The sequence below is a fragment of the Barbus barbus genome (assembly GCF_936440315.1).
Source record: "Barbus barbus genome assembly, chromosome: 36".
Taxonomy (NCBI): Eukaryota; Metazoa; Chordata; class Actinopteri; order Cypriniformes; family Cyprinidae; genus Barbus; species Barbus barbus.
In genome coordinates this window covers 5,111,594-5,130,314 of record NC_136714.1, presented here as the reverse complement: position 1 = coordinate 5,130,314, position 18,721 = coordinate 5,111,594, and the positions used below count along the sequence as shown (strand labels likewise).

The 18,721-nt window shown below is 36.8% G+C and overlaps 1 protein-coding gene across 1 annotated transcript; it reads right to left on the bottom strand.

Moving 5' to 3' along the window:
- Positions 1–2,214: 2,214 nt before the first annotated feature.
- LOC306856024 (HEAT repeat-containing protein 6-like) lies at positions 2,215–18,511 on the bottom strand (the record flags this gene model as incomplete). The annotated part of the gene is made up of 20 exons (XM_079394989.1): positions 2,215–5,440; positions 6,466–6,670; positions 8,090–8,186; positions 8,288–8,412; positions 8,622–8,744; positions 8,824–8,958; positions 9,034–9,126; positions 10,225–10,347; positions 10,432–10,787; positions 10,905–11,004; positions 11,540–11,746; positions 11,828–12,005; positions 14,455–14,729; positions 14,847–14,990; positions 15,126–15,227; positions 16,116–16,230; positions 16,753–16,868; positions 16,948–17,088; positions 17,177–17,284; positions 18,218–18,511. The coding sequence occupies 20 exons, from the start codon at positions 18,509–18,511 to the stop codon at positions 4,809–4,811; spliced, it is 3,669 nt and encodes a 1,222-aa protein (XP_079251115.1). The 3' UTR covers positions 2,215–4,808.
- Positions 18,512–18,721: the final 210 nt, after the last annotated feature.

The window sequence follows — 18,721 nt, the reverse complement described above, 5'->3', positions numbered from 1 at the left end:
GACTCTGCCCCGCTGAACCTCACGCTCGCTTGATCTGCTCTTCACAGGAATCACACGTTTCACCCTCTTCTTCATCCTGATTGCACTCCTCCTGCTGCTTTTCTCTCTCATGCCTCAGTGACCCCGAGGCCCCAGAGGGCCAAAGTCAATCAAGGTATCACGTCAAACTAAAGCTCACGCCTAATTTCATTAAAGCTTCTAAGGTGCTGTCTTTGCTTTTGCCGTTCAGATATTTACAGTTACATTCCCACAGATGATCAGTTATTCAATAATAACAGAATATTAGGATATGTTAATGAACATTTTAAAAAGAAAGATTTTAAAAGTCTTAAGTGTTGATAAGTTGTACTCGAGATAAATTGGCCGATTTTTCGCCCGATCGGAACCAAACCACTGCAGAAATTTTCTGTGGACACTGAATATCAATAATTATCAAAAAAAAAGTTGAAATTTGGATTTTCGTGCGAAACAGTACACCAATTAGCGTCTATGCTAACATTAGCCAAATGTTATTTGAAGTATAACTCTGGAACGGAATGAGTTATCTTCACGAAACGCGGTACACATATGTACGAGCTCAATCTTTGGTCAAATAAAATAAATGCGCAGATCTGCCACTTGGGGCGTTATAAGACAGAAAAACATATAAATGGCTATAACTAGGCAACCGTTGGTCTGACTTGAAAATGGGTATGCAGTGTCTTCGTCCGAAGGGGCACAAGCGCCTATGAAGACATTGGTGTATCTAAAAAAATATGGCCGCCATTGGCCAAACAAGTTTAAGCACCTACAAGGTTAACGGAGGTCGATCGGAACGAAACTCGGTGGGCACATTCGACTCATGGCCCTAAAGGTCTGTAAGAATTTTGAAATAAATCAGCCACTAGTTGGCGCTAACGAGTTTTTTGGCTCTGTAATCACGTGGTGTTTTACATATCCACACAATTTGCATATCATTGATAGATATCCTCATAATGAGCAACTTTGCCTCAAGAACCATTGCTGTCAATCAAATCGTTCATTAATTATTCAGAAATATGTTAAAAACCTACTTTTGCGAACTAGTCCCTGGTTTTTCGCTCAATCTCGATCAAACCACTGCAGTAATAATCTCTGGACTCTCTAGATCAATAATTATTGAAAAAAAAATGTTGAATTTTGTCCTTCTCCAATTGCAATAACATTTTCATATTTTTTCATATATTTTCAAATTTTCTCTAGGTCAAGAATTATCAAAAAAAATGTTGAACATTTGCATTTGGACAACCATAAAATGGTCATTTTATAATATGTTCTTTACATAGTGTACCCAAAGAACTAAAATCCTAAAAGAAAGCCTTCAACTTCTCTCAATGATGCATAATTTCATTCTAAACAAGCATGCAAAATTTAAGAGAGATTGGGCAAAAAATAACACTTTAATAATTCTAAAACTTAAAACAGTGTTGTATGATAAATTCCAATTTACAACCACTAGATGGCAACGGAACACCACTAATAGGCTTATTAAACACTAAAACAGTACTGTTAATAGGTTTGCTTATGCAGATATTATAAAATCACGGTTATAACATTTAAAATCACTTTTAATTAAAGTTTAACATTTTGTTCATACAGATGTCAGTTTTATAATTTTGCCATGTTATGATCACAGAGAAACCTGAAAATGACATAAACTCTTAAAATCAGAAGACTTGCAATAAGTTTTGTCACCTATCACTTGTTTCAAATATCTATATCTGCAACAAAATGTGTATGCATGTATGTCTATGTATGTGTGTGTTTGCAAATATGCTTATAGAGTATTAATATACTAGTTTAATCATTTAATTTCAGTGTGTCTGTATGTGTGTTGTGTGCCTATTCTCCATTTTTTGGATGCGTTTAACTGTCAGCTATACATCCAGGTGTGCCAAGACCACCTTAAGTGCTTGAACCCCGGTAATTGCTGCTTGCAGCTATATTTATTTATTGTTTTTGTATTCTTATTATTACACTATTTTTCTTTTTATTATGATATGTAAGAGCTACATAAACTGTTTTGTCTATTAAAAAGTTTCAATAGTTCTAAATTTTTCTTTTTAAAAAAGCAAAACAAAACACCTAAGTTTGCAAAATCTTCTAGTTTTGCAGAATCAGACACAGAGACCAGCCACCAGTCAGGTGACTACAATTACATAGAAAATTGAGAGGCCACACAGCATTTTGACCACTGGATTTAAAGAAAGCATTTTACTGTTAAGACAAATTGCATCATTACTGTACAGTATAAAGGCAGCACTCAATAAGAAAATGTATTAAAAAAAAAAAACTCATGCCAGTTACTAAACACTGGTAATGCATAGCTGTGAAATACTGTCTTCATCATATCCAGTGAACTTCACTAATGATTGATTCTGGATGTCTAGGGGGAGAAAAAAAAACCCAAACCTGGGCGACTCTGTGTAATGTAATTTCCATGTTTATTAATGTTTGTTCACGTAATGTAAGAATTCCCAAACTTTTTCTCCAACATTTTAAGATAACATCTCAATTTATACTCATTTAAATGTTCACAGCTCTCTGATGTCAGTTTATGGTCATACCGACATCTAGGTAAAGAAATACAATAATTCATCTTTTTACGAGTTCAAATGTTGTGTTCAGATTGTTTTAATTTAAAAATATTTGAATCACATTTTTATGATTGAATTATTAGCTCTTCATTAAGTCATGAACCCTGGTTTGGGATATCCTGATGTAATGTTTATTGTACTTAATATGTTTATAACAAATATATAAACAGTTGAAGTCAAAACTTTACATACACCTTTCAAAATCTTCAAAATGTTAATTATTTTACCAAAATATGAGGGATCATACACAATGCATGTAATGGTTTATTTAGTACTGACCTGAATAAGATATTTCACATAAAAGATGTTTAAAATAGTCCACAAGAGAAAATAATAGCTGAATTTATAAAAAATGACCCCGTTCAAAAGTTTACATACCCTTGATTCTTAATACTGTGTTGTTACCTGAACGATCCAAAGCTGTGTTTTTTTTGTTTAGTGATAGTTGTTCATGAGTCCCTTGTTTGTCCTGAACACTTAAACTTTCTGTTGCTCTTCAGAAAAATCCTTCAGGTTCCACAAATTCTTTGGTTTTCCAGCATTTTTGTGTATTTGAACCCTTTCCAACAATGACTTATGATTTTGACATCCATCTTTTCATGCTGAGGACAACTTTGGGACTCATTTGCAACTATTACAGAAGATTCAAACATTCACTGATGCTCCAGAATGAAGTGTAAGGGGGGTGAAAACTTAGTGAATTTGAAGATAAAGGTAAATTTTACTTATTTTGTCTTCTGGAAAACATGCAAGTATCTTCTGTAGCTTCGTAAGGGCAGTACTAAATGAAAATATATATATTATTTCAGTGAATTTATTTATTTTTTGGTCTTGTTCATTATATTTTCCGCTAATATTTGACAACCAGAAAGTGTCCAGATACTCTGCGTCTATAAAGAGATGTAGTGGTAACCTTATGATTAACCTAATGGCTGCTAATACAAGTTACTGATTCAACCCTAAGTACGAATGACCTAGAAATGGAAGTTACAGTAAGACCAGTTCTTCTCAATTATACGGGGCAGTAATTACTGTCTGTAAATTACTTTGGAAGAAAATGGTGTGAAATCATGATTCACATTTTCACAAATTATTTAACCAGGATATTCCAGCTGTGCAGAATGCATAAACCCAATCACAACCTTAGTCCTAACATTACAAAATAACACAGAGAAACCCCAGCAAACCTGTTGTCTTAATACATTTCAGAGCATGAGATGTCAATACAGTTCTAGCTAAATTTAAGAAAACTGTATTACTTAAAAAAAAAATTGATAATTTGCTACAATGGGGTAAGTGAGGAAAAATGTCTGAACTCCTTTTATACCCAAACTGTATGTAAAATTACAGCATGTTGCTATATTAATGTCTGCATTAGTTAATATACTGTCATAACAGTCTGTATATGATAGTGTAATATACTGTCTTGGTATAATAAAAATGCATATTTTTAGTAACTTTACATTCTGTACACACCTGCATACCAAGTGTGTCCGTGAATAATTCAGAATGATTTCCTTGAATAACACTGAGTTTACAAGTAAGAATGTCTATTTGCTTTAAAATCACTCAAAGTGAAATTAGTTTCAAAGGAATAGTTCACCCAAAAGCATACATTTTCTTAAAATGTACTCACCCTCAGGCCATTCGAGATGCACATGAGTTTGTTTCTTCATTGTTACAGATTTGAAGAAATTTAGCATTACATTTTAATGTGAGAGGACAGCAGGGGATGGAACTTTTTCCATGGAGGAAGGGTTATGAATTATAGACCCATATTTTGGTCAGAAGTGACAATTTAAAGTAAAAAAAATGACTTAACGATGGACTTATTTCAAATACGTAGATTTTCACTTCACAAGATGCTAATTGATGGACTAGTCATGATTATTGTGACGCTTTTATAAGCTGTTTGAACTTTCATTCTGATGGCACCTATTCACTGAAGAGGATCCCTTGGTGTTGGCAAATGTGTTTCTATGAAGAAATCAACTCCTCTACATCTTGGATGGCCTGAAGGACAGTGAATTTTCATTTTTGGGTGAACTTTTTCTTTAAAAGTGTAACTCGAGAATTTACAGGAATTTTTTTGACATTTTGAAATGTATACATTTTTAATAAAATCTAAAAGGCAGGTTCAACCTCAGATAGTCATGGCATATGGCTTCATCACCGCTGAACACATCTGTATTTTCACTTTCGCTGTGGTGATTTGCTGAGTGTAAAGGAGGAATCTTTGCTGTCAGATTCTTTCAACTCCTCAAAGTTCCTCACTACATCTTCGAGGAAATTCACCACAGTCTTCAGATCCTCACTGCTGTCCAGCATGGGCTCTTCCAGCTGTCTCTTCAGCCTGGTCAGGGTCTCGTTGAGCACCATCAAACCATCTTCAGGAACCGCATGATCCCCAGCCTCCTCCCCCGCAACACCATCAACCCCAGGAGCCAGAGTCACACCCTTATCGCTAAGGTAGTGAATCAGGAAGCCCTGTAGCACTGGTCTGGATTGGTCACTCAGTGATAACCTCAGCGCTGGAAGGTCATCAGGCTGGCATACGGACAGAAGGTGCAGGAGAGCATGGCAGAGCTGTGAGCGTAAGCTAGCACAGTAACGATATTCAAGGAAGTCCTCCGTTTCTTCGCTGTGTTCAAGCGCCTGAGCCAAAGCTCGCCACACTTCGGCGAACTGGTGAACATCACCGTAACAATCTCGCGTTGATGGAACAGAAAGTGCAGCAGCGGATTTGATGCGTACTTTGAAGTTCTTGCAGGAAGTGACGACGTAGGACAGGGCAGAGTAAGCTTCTTTAGACCAGACAGCAGAACCTGCAAGCAAAATCATGTGCGTTAAACTGCGTTCACGCCATCAATTACCGTAATTATGAGATCCCACCTTGTAAAAAAACATTCACGTCCTTGTAGAACTTGTAAGTGCAACTCAAACTCTGCTCAAAGCTTTACTTACGTGGCCAAATTAACCCACCTCTAAATCTCTATGATATTCTGATCTCTAGATGCGACAAACAAGAGCTAAAGTGAACTTTAGTTCTGACTCAAATGCTTAGCGCATACGTATAGCCAAACACAGCGTGCTTTTGCGTGATAGCGTGCATCAACACAGGCGTTCAACATGTGCACTAGAAACTTTGCCCAGTGTCTGCGCTTTTTTTTGTTCTCTGTTTTTGTTGCGTTTATTTCTTACCCCCTCACTAAAGTGTTCAACACAGGTGTCTATTACAGTTACATCTCCTGTAGTTTGTTTTTGTTGTTGTTCTGTCGCTTACATTTATTTTTTTGACTGTGAAACAACAGCCCGGGTCAGTGTTGCCACCTTGTGGACCAAATAATTATTGCGAACAAATTCAACGTACACGTGTGAGTTTATGGTGTTAGATATGCACATACTAGGCTGTGAACAAAATTTACGTCACGTGCATAAACGTATACCTTATTGTATGCATAAAAATCCAAGTATACTTTCGCCATGATAAAGAAATGTTTTTCCAATCTAATTTTCGGTTTTTATACCACTTTAAACTTTTATTATATAAAATGTCATGTGGTGTAACCAAGTAAAAAAGTGATAACATTTTCCTTACACTTTGAATACACACAAAAAAACATGTAAAAGTGTAAACGTTTATCAAGATAAAAACTATTTCGTAATAAATATAATAAATGATATCATGTTTTTATACTTTGACTTTTAGACAAATATTTTTCGAATGTAAATAAAGTAGTGTATAATAGATAAATAATTATTATTTAAAAAACAAAACAAAACTTATTTTATTTTCAGGAACTGAATTTTTTATTTAATTTTTAATTCAATAAATCTAATGTTCACTCACCCAGAGGCAGGTTGTGATTTCTGAAGGCATTGCCCAGTGCATAGCAGGCGTTCCAGCGCACTTTCATGGTTGCATCTCCTCTAACTGTATCAATCAGAGCCCTCATGGCCTCCTGCAGAGGCTGCTCAAACACAGGCTTTCCCAGGTGCACCTGCTGCAGGAAGTGAAGCAGATTCCCAAGCGCACGGACAGCATTGCTCTTTACCTGCAACACAGGAAACCCTCATCAAGCTTGGAGTTCATTATCACTTGATACATTGTGGAAAGGCGGCTTTTGTTTCTGCCTTTAATAAAGATACACCATTATTCAAATTCTGACCTATATAATTCTGTACTATTTTAATATCATGGCCAATAAAACCATATATGGAAAGATGAACAAGGAACTGAAATGTGTTAATGATAATTAGTAAAGGTCTATTTTCAAATGATGAATTTAAACAATTTGTGACCCTGGCCTGAAAGCTGATGTATATAATTATAAATAAGCTTTCCATTGATGTATGGTTTGTTAGGATCGGACAATATTTGGCCGAGATACAACTATTTGAATATCTGGAATCTGAGGGTGCAAAAAAATCTAAATATTGAGAAAATCACCTTTAAAGTCGTCCAAATAAAGTTCTTAGCAATGCATATTACTAATCAAAAATTAAGTTTTAATATATTTATGGTAGGACATTTACAAAATATCTTCATGGAACATGATCTTTACTTAATATCCTAATGATTTTTGGCATAAAAGAAAAATGGATCATTTTGACCCATACAATGTATTTTTAGCTATTGCTACAAATATACCCCAGCGACTTAAGACTGCTTTTGTGGTCCAGGGTCACATTTATTCTTTATGCATGAACACAGATTTACACAGCTACTCTTAAAGGCAAAGTGTTATTACAGAGAACACACTCCAAGTAATTCTTAGAAAAGGTTACATTAGGTTTTTTTAAGACATCTTGAATAGACAGAAATGTCCACAGTTTAATAATCAATAACATTGAATAATTAATATCCAATATCAACTGATAACAAGAATTACAATAAAACACTTTGAAACTATACTAAAAAAAGTTTGGGTTCAGTAAGAATTAGAAAGGAATTAATAAGAAGGATGCCTTAAACTGACATTTACAATGTCCAAAAAATATAAATTCTATTCATTTGAGCTTTCTATTCATCAAAGAATCGTGAAATTTTTTTTTCAAGTTTCCAAAGTGTGATGATAAAAATAAGAAATGCAACACGAGCTCAGCTGAGTGTGTGTGTGTGTGTGTGTTAGTAACATTCAGTAAATTAAGAAATGAACTATAATTTCATTGATAACATTAAATAAAGTTGTTTAGTTGTAACATTTTGGCTTTGATGGGTGATGGGTTTTGGGATCTTATCTGCCCTAATAAATTAATTTTAACAAACAACTCACTCTCCAACAGTGGTACAAATCAGAAATTCCTAGCCTGTAATCTTAAATAATTGTATCATTTAGCGTAGTGAATAAACATTCTACAAGTTTCAAGGTGGAACACATTTTATATATAACGACTTTAGACATCTTTTGAAGATGCTTTGAACACATCATGTAAAAGGCTTCTGACATCAGTAACAAAAAAGAAAAACCCACCCTGTCTTTATCTCCTGAAGCTTTAGTGGCAGATCTCAGCATGTTCAGCAGCAGCATATCAGAGAACTCCTCCTGAAACTCCAGCCCCACTGACTGCCTGAGGACGACAGATGAGAAAGGAAACCATCAGTATTCTAGACTAAGGTAACACACACACACACACACACACACAAAGATGTGGTCATTTGTCTTTCTTACATGTTGACAATGAGTGTGTCGGTGAGGTTGCCAAGTGACCAGGCTGCCTTTGCACGAACGTTTGGCGAGCGGTCATCCAGAGCAGTGAGGATGGCATTAGCCGTGTCTGCCACAAACATCACATCCTGTGGTCATCAAAAAAAAAATGCAAAGTTAGTAAAGTTAAATCAGTGCAAAGTACGTAGATGAAGGTGGATTTACATTTAGCAAAACTTCATATATATTAAATAAGTAAAAAGTAAAACAAAATAATAAATTATGTTCTTAATATTTAGAATAGTCTAAGAAATTAAAAGTGAATCTCTTTCATTATATGAGAAGGCTGATCCCGTACCTCTCTCAGGCAGGGAAAGAGGATGTATACACCAAGAGCTCTCACTGCTGCCGCCTTTACCAGTGAGTTTTCGCTGTACGTCAGTCCCAGCAATATTGTGATACACAGCACTTGTGTCTTATCCTGCAGATAGTGATATACCTGTACATGAATATCACAAAGAATATCACATGTGGAAACTCAAGAGGTCAAACACACTCACAGGCAGCTGGCTGAAAGCTTGTGGCAAGATGGAGGAGAGGGTGTCACATGCACTAGTCTGTAGGGTGGGATGCTGCTCGTTCTGTAAGGCACTGATCAGTGGACCACCCAAGACCTCGGACCAGAACTCAACCACCTGAAAAGGGCAAAAGACCAGCATTACATCAACATCATAAACTTTGAATTAAGTTTTGTATCACATGTACAATACCTGACACACTGGCATGCATTTGGCACTTTGTAGAGTGGTGTTGGCATCAGCTCTGTACTGCTGGATAATGCCTGTTCCCAGTTCTTCCAGAAGCTTGTAAAATACACAGAAATTGTGAAAAATGTATGAAAGAAAATGACAGGTGCTTGCTCATGCTACAGTCACTGCGATGATTCTAGGTTGTTGCTAAGGTTTTCTGAGTGGTTTATACCAAGCACATTAACTTTAGCAATAACTATAAATATGTAGGTTTTAATAGTCATGCTAATTCTTTAATAATAAGTAAATACACACAACAACCATTACGTGAATCAGTTTCCATTATCAGAATCAGATCAGAACAATTTTTTATTGCACATTGCCATGAGTTTGAACTTTTAGAAAAGTAATAGTACACCTCACCTGAATAAAGGCCCATTCACACCAAGAACGAAAACTATAAAGTTGGGCTGTCAAGTGTACAACTTTTTTAATCTAATTAATTACCTGATGTGCCTCTTAATTAATTGCAATTTAACTGCATAGCAATTTGGGCTGATAAATCCCCCCTACCAGATAATGTAAGTCATTACTGTGTTAAATGAGAAAAGAATAGATATTACAAAAAAGTAGCAACAGAAAGACATATTTTGATTTAACATTGCATAAATAATAATAATAATAAAAAAATGTTTTTTTCGTGACATTGAATATTGAAATTAAAATTATTAAAATAAAATAAAAAAACACTCCAATTTGAAACTAAATCCATCAAAAGATGGTGGCATCTTGATGAAGGAGTAATTTAGTCAGTTCATTCTGATTCATTCAGAGATGAAGCATCTTTATGAATTGGTCACTGACTCACAAGACTTACAATTTGAAGTATTATTCATACAGCACAAATAGTGCAGGACAAGTTACTTGCTTACGTTTAAGAATAAAGTCCTGTTCACATCAAGACGAATGTTCGGTGTGAGAAACATTTCAGACCTAAAAACATTTAAATTAGTGCTTTTCCATAAGCGCCACCTGCTGTCAGAGAGAGAATTCACACATCCCATCTGCAGTATTTTATGCATTGGTCTGAAAGACACACATGGAAAACCCGAATTCTTATTGCGAACATGCCTTTAAGTTTAGGGATCTGAACAAAATGTTCACCATTGTAAGCACCAATGAGAGAAAATTACAAAAACAAAGATCCAATACTTTAGCGCCATGAAGTTGCACAGAAGGCTCTTGCTCTGTGAGACAGCGAGCACTGAGTTGCCCCAACTCCAACAGAGACGTCTGAGCCAATGAGAAGTAACACTTCACAAGATGAGCCAAAACCTGAAATAAACCACAAACAATTAAAGACAAACATTTCAAGATGCGCAAATGCTGTGGCTGCATCTTCACAAGCAGACCACTAACCTGGAGGGCTTCAAGTCGTACGGGTGAAGGTTCCAGCGATGCTCCACTTGACCCGCCGGCGTCACTATCAGAGTACAGTTCCTCACGAGGTTGAGTGACCAGGCTCACGCACAGCTGCAACAGCCAGCACGGCCCCTCCGGACACCCCTCAACTCCTCCAGGAGAAGCGGCCTCTCCGTCTCTCCGAGCGGGAAGTCTCCAGTTGTGAGAGAGCTCCTGAGGGGTGCTGATGCCAGAGGTGCTGAGGGCGGATGTGGATCCGGGCTGCTGAAGGAGGAGCTGGATCTCAGGGAGGGGGGCTTGTGTTGAGACTAATGCACCGAAGAGGGTGAGACAGGACACACGGACGTTCACATCTACCATGGGAGGAAGAGACAGAATGGTGGATAATCAAATTGGCTGAATTGTTAGAAACTTTTTTTTAGACCAATTATTCAACATCTGGAGAGTTTTAATAGTACAACTTATAGTACCTCTGTGACGCACATATGGACGGATCTGTTTCCACAGTGGGCTCAACAGGCCCGGTCTGAGACGATTATAGGGCACGTTGGACACTAGGTGGGCAAGGCACTGAAAGACAAAACGCAAATAGTGTTCACTTTCTTTGGACCACATTTACTTGCAGCTTGAACCAGCGCAAACCCCCTTTTTGTACTAAATTTTTTTTTTTTTTTAAGGCACATTGAAAAATTAGTGCTGAAAATGTGTGGACAGTTATTTTTGCAGCTGATCTTATTGCAAATGCATTTGTAGAAGTTTCCCTTTCGGTGGCAAAATATATGGGAGGAGAGTATTTACATGAATCATGAAACATGATTTACTCATTTTTGCGTTAGTGAATTTACTGGTATTTGTGCCAATTGATGATTGCAAAATTGCTTAAGTTAGTTCTGAGAAAAGGTCTAGCCTCATTCTGAAGCCACTGCATGCGTTACTTATAATTTAACAAATTATAATAGAAGTTCTTAATTATAATAGAATGCTCTTGAGCATTGCTAATGGGCATTCAAATAAATAATTTTTATTTCAGCCACCAAAAATGATTTTTAATGTTTTAAGTTGGAGTAAATAAAAAGAACACTGGTGTGAGTGTGTCTTCTTTTACCTTTAGGACCTGAGTGAGTGTCTGACAGGAGGACTCCGCTATGAGTGCTAGCAGCAAGCAGCGGTGCAGCTCTCTGACACTGGCAGCTAATGTGGCTGAAAAGGGAGTGAAGGCCTGGCGGGGTGCACTGGTGTCTTCAGCGGTGGAGAGGAACTGGCGAGAACCTTCTAGAAGAGCAGACAGAACCTGCAGAGAGCCTGCCCGTACCTAGGAGCAAATGTCATGCATCAAAAGTCAAATCTATCTCAGGTCAGAAAGTAAATGGCCAACAGTGGACTTGTGTTTTACCTTTGGGGAGGGATCCTTTAGGGCAATGGTCATGAGGGTAAGAGGAGGGGGGCCTCCAATCCCAGGAGCATCTGGAACAAAGGAAGACCAGTAGCCATAGAGGATTCGTTTCTCAACACACTTGACCACAGCCAGGAAGCACTGAAGGGCACTCTGCCGCACACGTGCCTGATACAACCTAGGAGAGACAGCAGCCAAAACAAACACATTTACATGTAAAGCCATGACAATGCAATCATATCTCATTACAAAACAGAAAAGTAGATTAACTAATGAACTTCTTACGTAACAGCCAATCATACTTTAGAGAAATGTTACCGAAATATTTGATGTAGCACTTTAAACTAAATAATAATAAATGATCAATAATACTATTTTATTGAACATTACACAATAGAATACAAAATATTCAGAATTGATGTAATATAATTATATTTAGTTATAGTTTAGTTAATTTAGTAATAAAATTACTTAAAGTTTTGCCAGAGTCATGCACAAAACCCTAATATTTATGATAACAATGATAATTAGTATTAATAATATTGATGATCATGAACTATTAATTATTAAGCATGAACATATGCATTATTTAACTAAATTACACTTTTAAATTAAATTATAATTTATTGTCCAAAATACAATATTTTCATGATGCATAGGTATATGTTGTTCAAATATAAATACTATTTAGTTATATAATTATGATATATAACAGTTGTGTCAGAGCAGAAATACAGTATCAGCTGCTGAACATTTGTGCAAAAAGTGAATATAACTGAATTCATAAATATATTATAATTCATGTGAATTACTAATTATTATTCAAAATTAAAATACATGAATTGTTATGCAAGTAAATTACTTATAATAACAACAATAATAATACATGTGTTTTTGTTGTTGTAGTAAAATGATTATTTAGTTAATCATATCAAAAAGAAGAAATTAAACAAGATAAGCATATCTGTTATTGGACACTTAAACATAAAAATAATAAATATTAGTCATAAAAAACTTGATCTCTACATAAATTATGTAAAAATACATATGCATATACAGTGTCATCCATAAGTATTGGAACAGTAAAGACAAAATTGCTCTGTTGGCTGTGGAGCAAGAGATTTGCAAATATCATTAAAAGATGAATATGAGACAAAACTACAGAATGTCACATTTTATTATTAGCCGTTTCAACACATACATGTTTTACCAAATAAAAAGAACAGCACTTTTAGAGTTCATCCACTCATTGATGTGAGCATAAGTATTGGGACAGTTGAACATGAGGCAGATATAAAAGATTAAAAGCTATTATTTAGTTGCAGATCCCTTGCGCACAATCACAGCAGTGAGTCTGTGACCCACAGACATCACCAGACTCTTGGTCTCATCCTTTGAAATGCTTTTCCCAGCCTTTAATGCAGACAATTCCAATTGTTGCTTGTTTTGGGGAGTTTCTACCTTTACTCTCCTCTCCAGCTGGTGAAATTCATCTTCAATCATATTTAAATCTGGAGATTGACTTGGGCAATCTAAGACTTTCCATTTCTTTGCCCTTATAAATTCCTTGACTGAACTGGCAGGGTGTTTTGGGTCATTGTCCTGATGCAATATGAAGCACTTCCCAATGAATCTGGTGGCATTTTCTTGAATATTGGTAGGCAAGATGGGTTTGTACACTTCCAAATTCATTCTGCTACTGTCATCATACATTAAATCATCAGTAAAGTTGAGAGGGTCTGTTTCAGAGACAGTCATGCATGCCCATGCCATGACACCACCTCCACCATGATTTACAGATGAGGCTGTATGCTTGGGATCATTGCGGTTCCCTTTTTTTCTCCACATTTTTGCTTTCCCGTCACTTAGATAAAGGTTCATCTTTGTCTCATCGGTCCATAAACACAGTTCCAAACTCTTCTGGCTCACCTTTGTGCTTTTTTGCAAACTCTAATCTTGCCTTTCTTTTTTTGCAGCTTTTATGATTTGTCTGTCATCAACTACTGTTTCTCAGTCGATCAGGTCGTTGTTGGTTGCTGGTGGTTTCTAAACTCTTGATTTCTCCATGCCCTTTGTTTTTGCTAGAGCTCTAATTGACTTCCTCTTTTCTTTTAGCATCCAAATTGCTTGCTTTTCTCTCAAAGTCAGCTCCCTCATCTTCATCCTGGTTTGTGTGTGTCATCATCGAATGCAAGATTCAGAATGCAGAAGTAATGGATATAACTGATACGACACATTCCCTGCTTTTAATATCTGAAGAATTAATGCAACAGGACACAGCTGATCACTTAGAAAGACCTGTGAGGCAACTGTTCCAATACTTATGCTCACATCAGATAGAGAGATGAAACTCTAAAAGTGCTGAACTTCTTAGCTGGTAAAACATGTGTTGAATCACCCAATAATAAAATGTGACGTTCTGTAGTTTTATCTCATATTCATCTTTTAATCATGTGTAAATGTCTTGACTCCACAGCCAACAGAGCAATTTTGTCTTTACTGTTCCAATACTTTTGGAGGGCACTGTATGTGTTTTTTTTTTCTAGGTCATTTACCACCTGTCAATGTTTTATTTGACCTAATAATTTAAGAAAGCTTTCCTGGCATAAATAGTCCGATGGTCAAACCTGAGTTTAGATTGCATTCCTCCCTCAGGGTCAGAGAATTCAGAGTCAGAGCTCCCTTTCTTCCAGGAAGGGTAGAGTTGTGGAGTCGCTCCTGACGGGGACATCACACTAGCGGACTGTGAGCCAAGTGACCAACCACTCTGATCCACTCCACCTCCTCCAGTTTTAAGAGGCCCAGAGATGTGGTCACCCTCTCCCTCCTCTCCATCCTTCTTTCCCTCAGCTCCAGCTTTCTTCCCTTTCCCCCGAGACTTGCGCTTCTTGTTCTGTTGGGACTTAAGCAGAATTAAGAGGTTTTTCTTCCTCTGCAAATGATACAGTTAATAGCCTTGATTTTACAACACCCTTTAATCTTGTATTTCTAACATATGTGCACATATATGGCCACCTACCCCAGCTGTTTTTTTCTGTGCAGTTGAGTCTTGTGAAGGTTCAGGTTTTGCAGCAGGAATAGTCTCATATTGAGGGAGAGGAGCGGGGTACAACACCTGTGGCATTTCCACACTTATTCCCGGCAAGCCATAGAACATGAATCTCTGCCAAGGACACAATTATCAATTATCATAATACAATTTGCTCCCCACCACTTATCAAATCAGCTTCATTTTCTAACTGTATAACCAATCTGTATATCTGCATCTATAAAAACAAGAATAGAACAGTATGAATACTTTGAGAACGGCCAATAAGGTGCCCAAATCCTGGTTTGGAACGGCTTTCCATTTTTCACCATTGAGAAAATACTGCATTCCCTTCAGAGCACTCTGCAATAACTGAAACACAAGCAATGGGAAGCTTTTACAGTACATAAACAAAAGAAAATGTGAATAACCAACAGTTTGACAGCACTTCCGTGGGTGAAGGCACAGTTCACCCAAAAATGCGCATTTGCTAAAAAATGGTGCCGTCAGAATGAGAGTCCAAACAGCTGATAAAAACATTGCAATATTCCACAAGTAATCCATATGACCTTATTCATTTTAGAAGATGTTAACTAATGGACTAAAGTCGTGTGGACTTTTATCAGCTGTTTGGATTCTTACTCTGACGGCACCCATTCACTACAGAGGATTCAAGAGTGAGCAAGTGATGCAATGCTAAATTTCTCCGAATCTGCTCTGATGAAGAAACAAGCTCATCTGCACTTTGGATGGCCTGAGGGTGAGTACCTCTTCAACAAATTTCCATTTTTAGGTGAACTATTACATTAAAGGGTTACTCCACCCCAAAATGAAAATTGTCATTAATCACTTACCCCCATCACTTACTTTCATCTAAAATATCTTAAATTGTGTTCCGAAGACGACGAAGCTTTTACGGGTTTGGAACGACATGGGGGTAAGTGATTAATGACAAAATTTTCATTTTGGGGTGGAATATGCCTTTAAGGTGCGGTCACATTTACCATTGCGATGAGAAAACTCATAGGTCATCTATGCGATTGTGAGCTCCACATGAATGCGAACATGTTCCCCATTCAAATTCTGCTCAAGTTTAAATCGGTCATGCAAATTCACATTGACCAACAGAAAAGTGTTTGGTTTGAACTGGGCTTCATGCGTTGCCACACTCATGACTACAGAAATTGGACATCATCTAACTTTCGCTAATGTGACCTCACCTTGACGTAAAGTAGAATCAGATAAACATGCAGTACTGACTGTACAGAAGACGATGTCCTCCACATCAGATGGTTTGGGGGACTGTAGTGTCCGCAGGAGGATTCCATAGCACACACCTTTATATGGCTCCTCTAAATATGGCTGACCAGGAACACTAGTACACAAAAAAAATTGACATTTAACTCTAAAGGGCCATTCTCACCAAGGACAATAACTGTAATGACAACTATAACATTTTAATTATCCTTCATTACAACAAGACAGAGACATGACACAGAGGGAAAATATCAGTGGAGTCACTTTTTTCCCCCGTGTGTGCTTATAATAAACAGAACATTATAGCTCAATGGTACAGTTATATGGTTATCTTTTTTGATACGAATGGGCCATAATGCTGCTCAATTGTTTCTTTGCTTTTAGAAATGGTATTAATAGTCAAATCTTATAGCTAGTTGAAAACAATTAAACCCTACTGTCCAAAATCTACAAACTGACTCTGGCCTTTCAGCTCTCTGGATTGCAAATTGGGGAAAACATCTGGGCAAACGCTGCATAGTGTATTCCAGCCTTTAGTTAATTTCTTCTAAAACAACTTCAACATTTTAGATGGATATGAAATAGCAGCCAGTTACAAAGACTTGATTTATGCCATGATTTGACACTGGATATGGCTCACCTGAGACATAGATTAGCTATGCAATACACAGCAGAACGACGTAACTCTATGTCAGGCTGGCTGGGGTCACCGTAGCGTACCAGAATACCACTCGGACCAAGGAGCTCTGGAAGATGCTGGAGAGGATTCAAAATGATGAGGATTAGATTCTAAACATTATAAATGAGTGAGAGTTGCCAGATCTGAAATTCTTACCCTGTGACATCTGGATCCATTGCCATACACTAGTGACGAGAGGGCAAGCAACACGTCCGGGTGAGTCCATGAGCTGCATGTGCGCAGAGCTCGTGAGCAGTATGATACCAGAACATCAAGTGTATGCTCATCCACTATTATCTGTAAGTACGAACAAAAAGTATAAAAAAAAGATGCCTTTTGATAAAAAGCCATTCGCATATTCAATATAAGGTCATACTGCAAGTACCTGTAGCTGGTTTAGAAGTTGATGAATCAGTTGGCACAGTTTGATGATAAGATGCTCTTGGCTGAGAGGAACCAGACGGCTTGCATGCATAAGCATCTCACACACAACCTATGAAATTTGACAGGTAACCATATTAAACGACCACTACCACTGAATAAAGCCCTATCACAGACTTAAGTTCTGCCTTTTTTAGATTACAAATGGCTAAATTTTTTGTACATGTTAATTTATTTATTATTACTTTATATTTTAATTAATTTTGGGCATATATATGTATATGTAAACATTACATGAATGTATACAGTAATTGAGTTTATGTTTTTAAAAGAAGTCTCTTATATTCCCCAAGGCTGTGATACATTATTTGATCAAAAAATTCAGTGATACAGTAAAAACAAAACGTCTTAATATCAAGATTGAAAACTGTTTTTGCCGGTTCATTGGTTTTTTGTGGGAACCATGATACACTACCATTCAAAATTTGTATGTAAGATTTAAAAAAAAAAAAAAACCTTCTATTTAGCAAGGACACATTAAATGGATCAAAATGGCAGTAGATATGTTTATAATGTTCAAAAAGATTTCTATTATAAATAAATGCTGTTCATGTAGCTTTCTTTCCATCAAAGAATCCTGAAAGAAAATGAATCCGCAAAAATATTAAGCAGAATAATTTTTTTTTTAAATGATAATACAATTTCGATAATACAATTTTATTGATAACTGAGCACCAAATCAGCATATTAGAATGATTTCTAAAAAAAAAAAAAAAAAATCACGTGACAGTAAAGACCGGAGTAACGTAATGATGCTGAAAATTCAGCTTTGCCAACGCATAAATAATTTAAATTTTAAAATATATTAATGCAGCATCGGTGAGCATAAAACAACTCTTTCAAAAACATTTTTACATTTTGTTAATTCCCAACTTCTGCATATATGAGGTACTCCATTCGAGCGTTAGATACAAACATGCCGTCTAGGTTTTGGGAGACTGGCAGCTTGACAGCTTTAAAGAAACCCGCATAAATCTGCTCATACCTCTGCTTGAATGCTGTCGTGGTCGCCGCTGTTGTAGTTTTCTGAGATGAGCTGGTCGAACAGTAAATTGAGCTCAGTTTTCAGAGTCGCGCTGTCAGACGGTCTCAGTGATGCGAGTTTATTAAAGCAGCGACTGATCTGATCTTGCGCCTGCGCGGAAGCGTCGAGCTCATGCTGTGCCTTTGATAGAGGGACAAACCTTGCTATATCGGGCGAGGCGGACTCAAATCCGTGTGTGTTGCGATTAGAAGAAAAACTTAAGCTCGAATCAAAAAACGTTACCTTACCGGCCATCTTTACAGGGTCAAAATAGCGGCTTTACTATGGTAACCACGAACCACGTCCGAGGTCAACCGGAAATGGCCGTTTTTAAATTAAAAGTATTTTATATCAGTCATTTTTGACCAAAAGCACACAGTTCTACTTCAGTTATGACTTTCATCAGGTCAATGTCTGGCTTCAAAAGTTCACCAGAGGAAAGAAAAGTTGTGTTTTCCTCAAAAA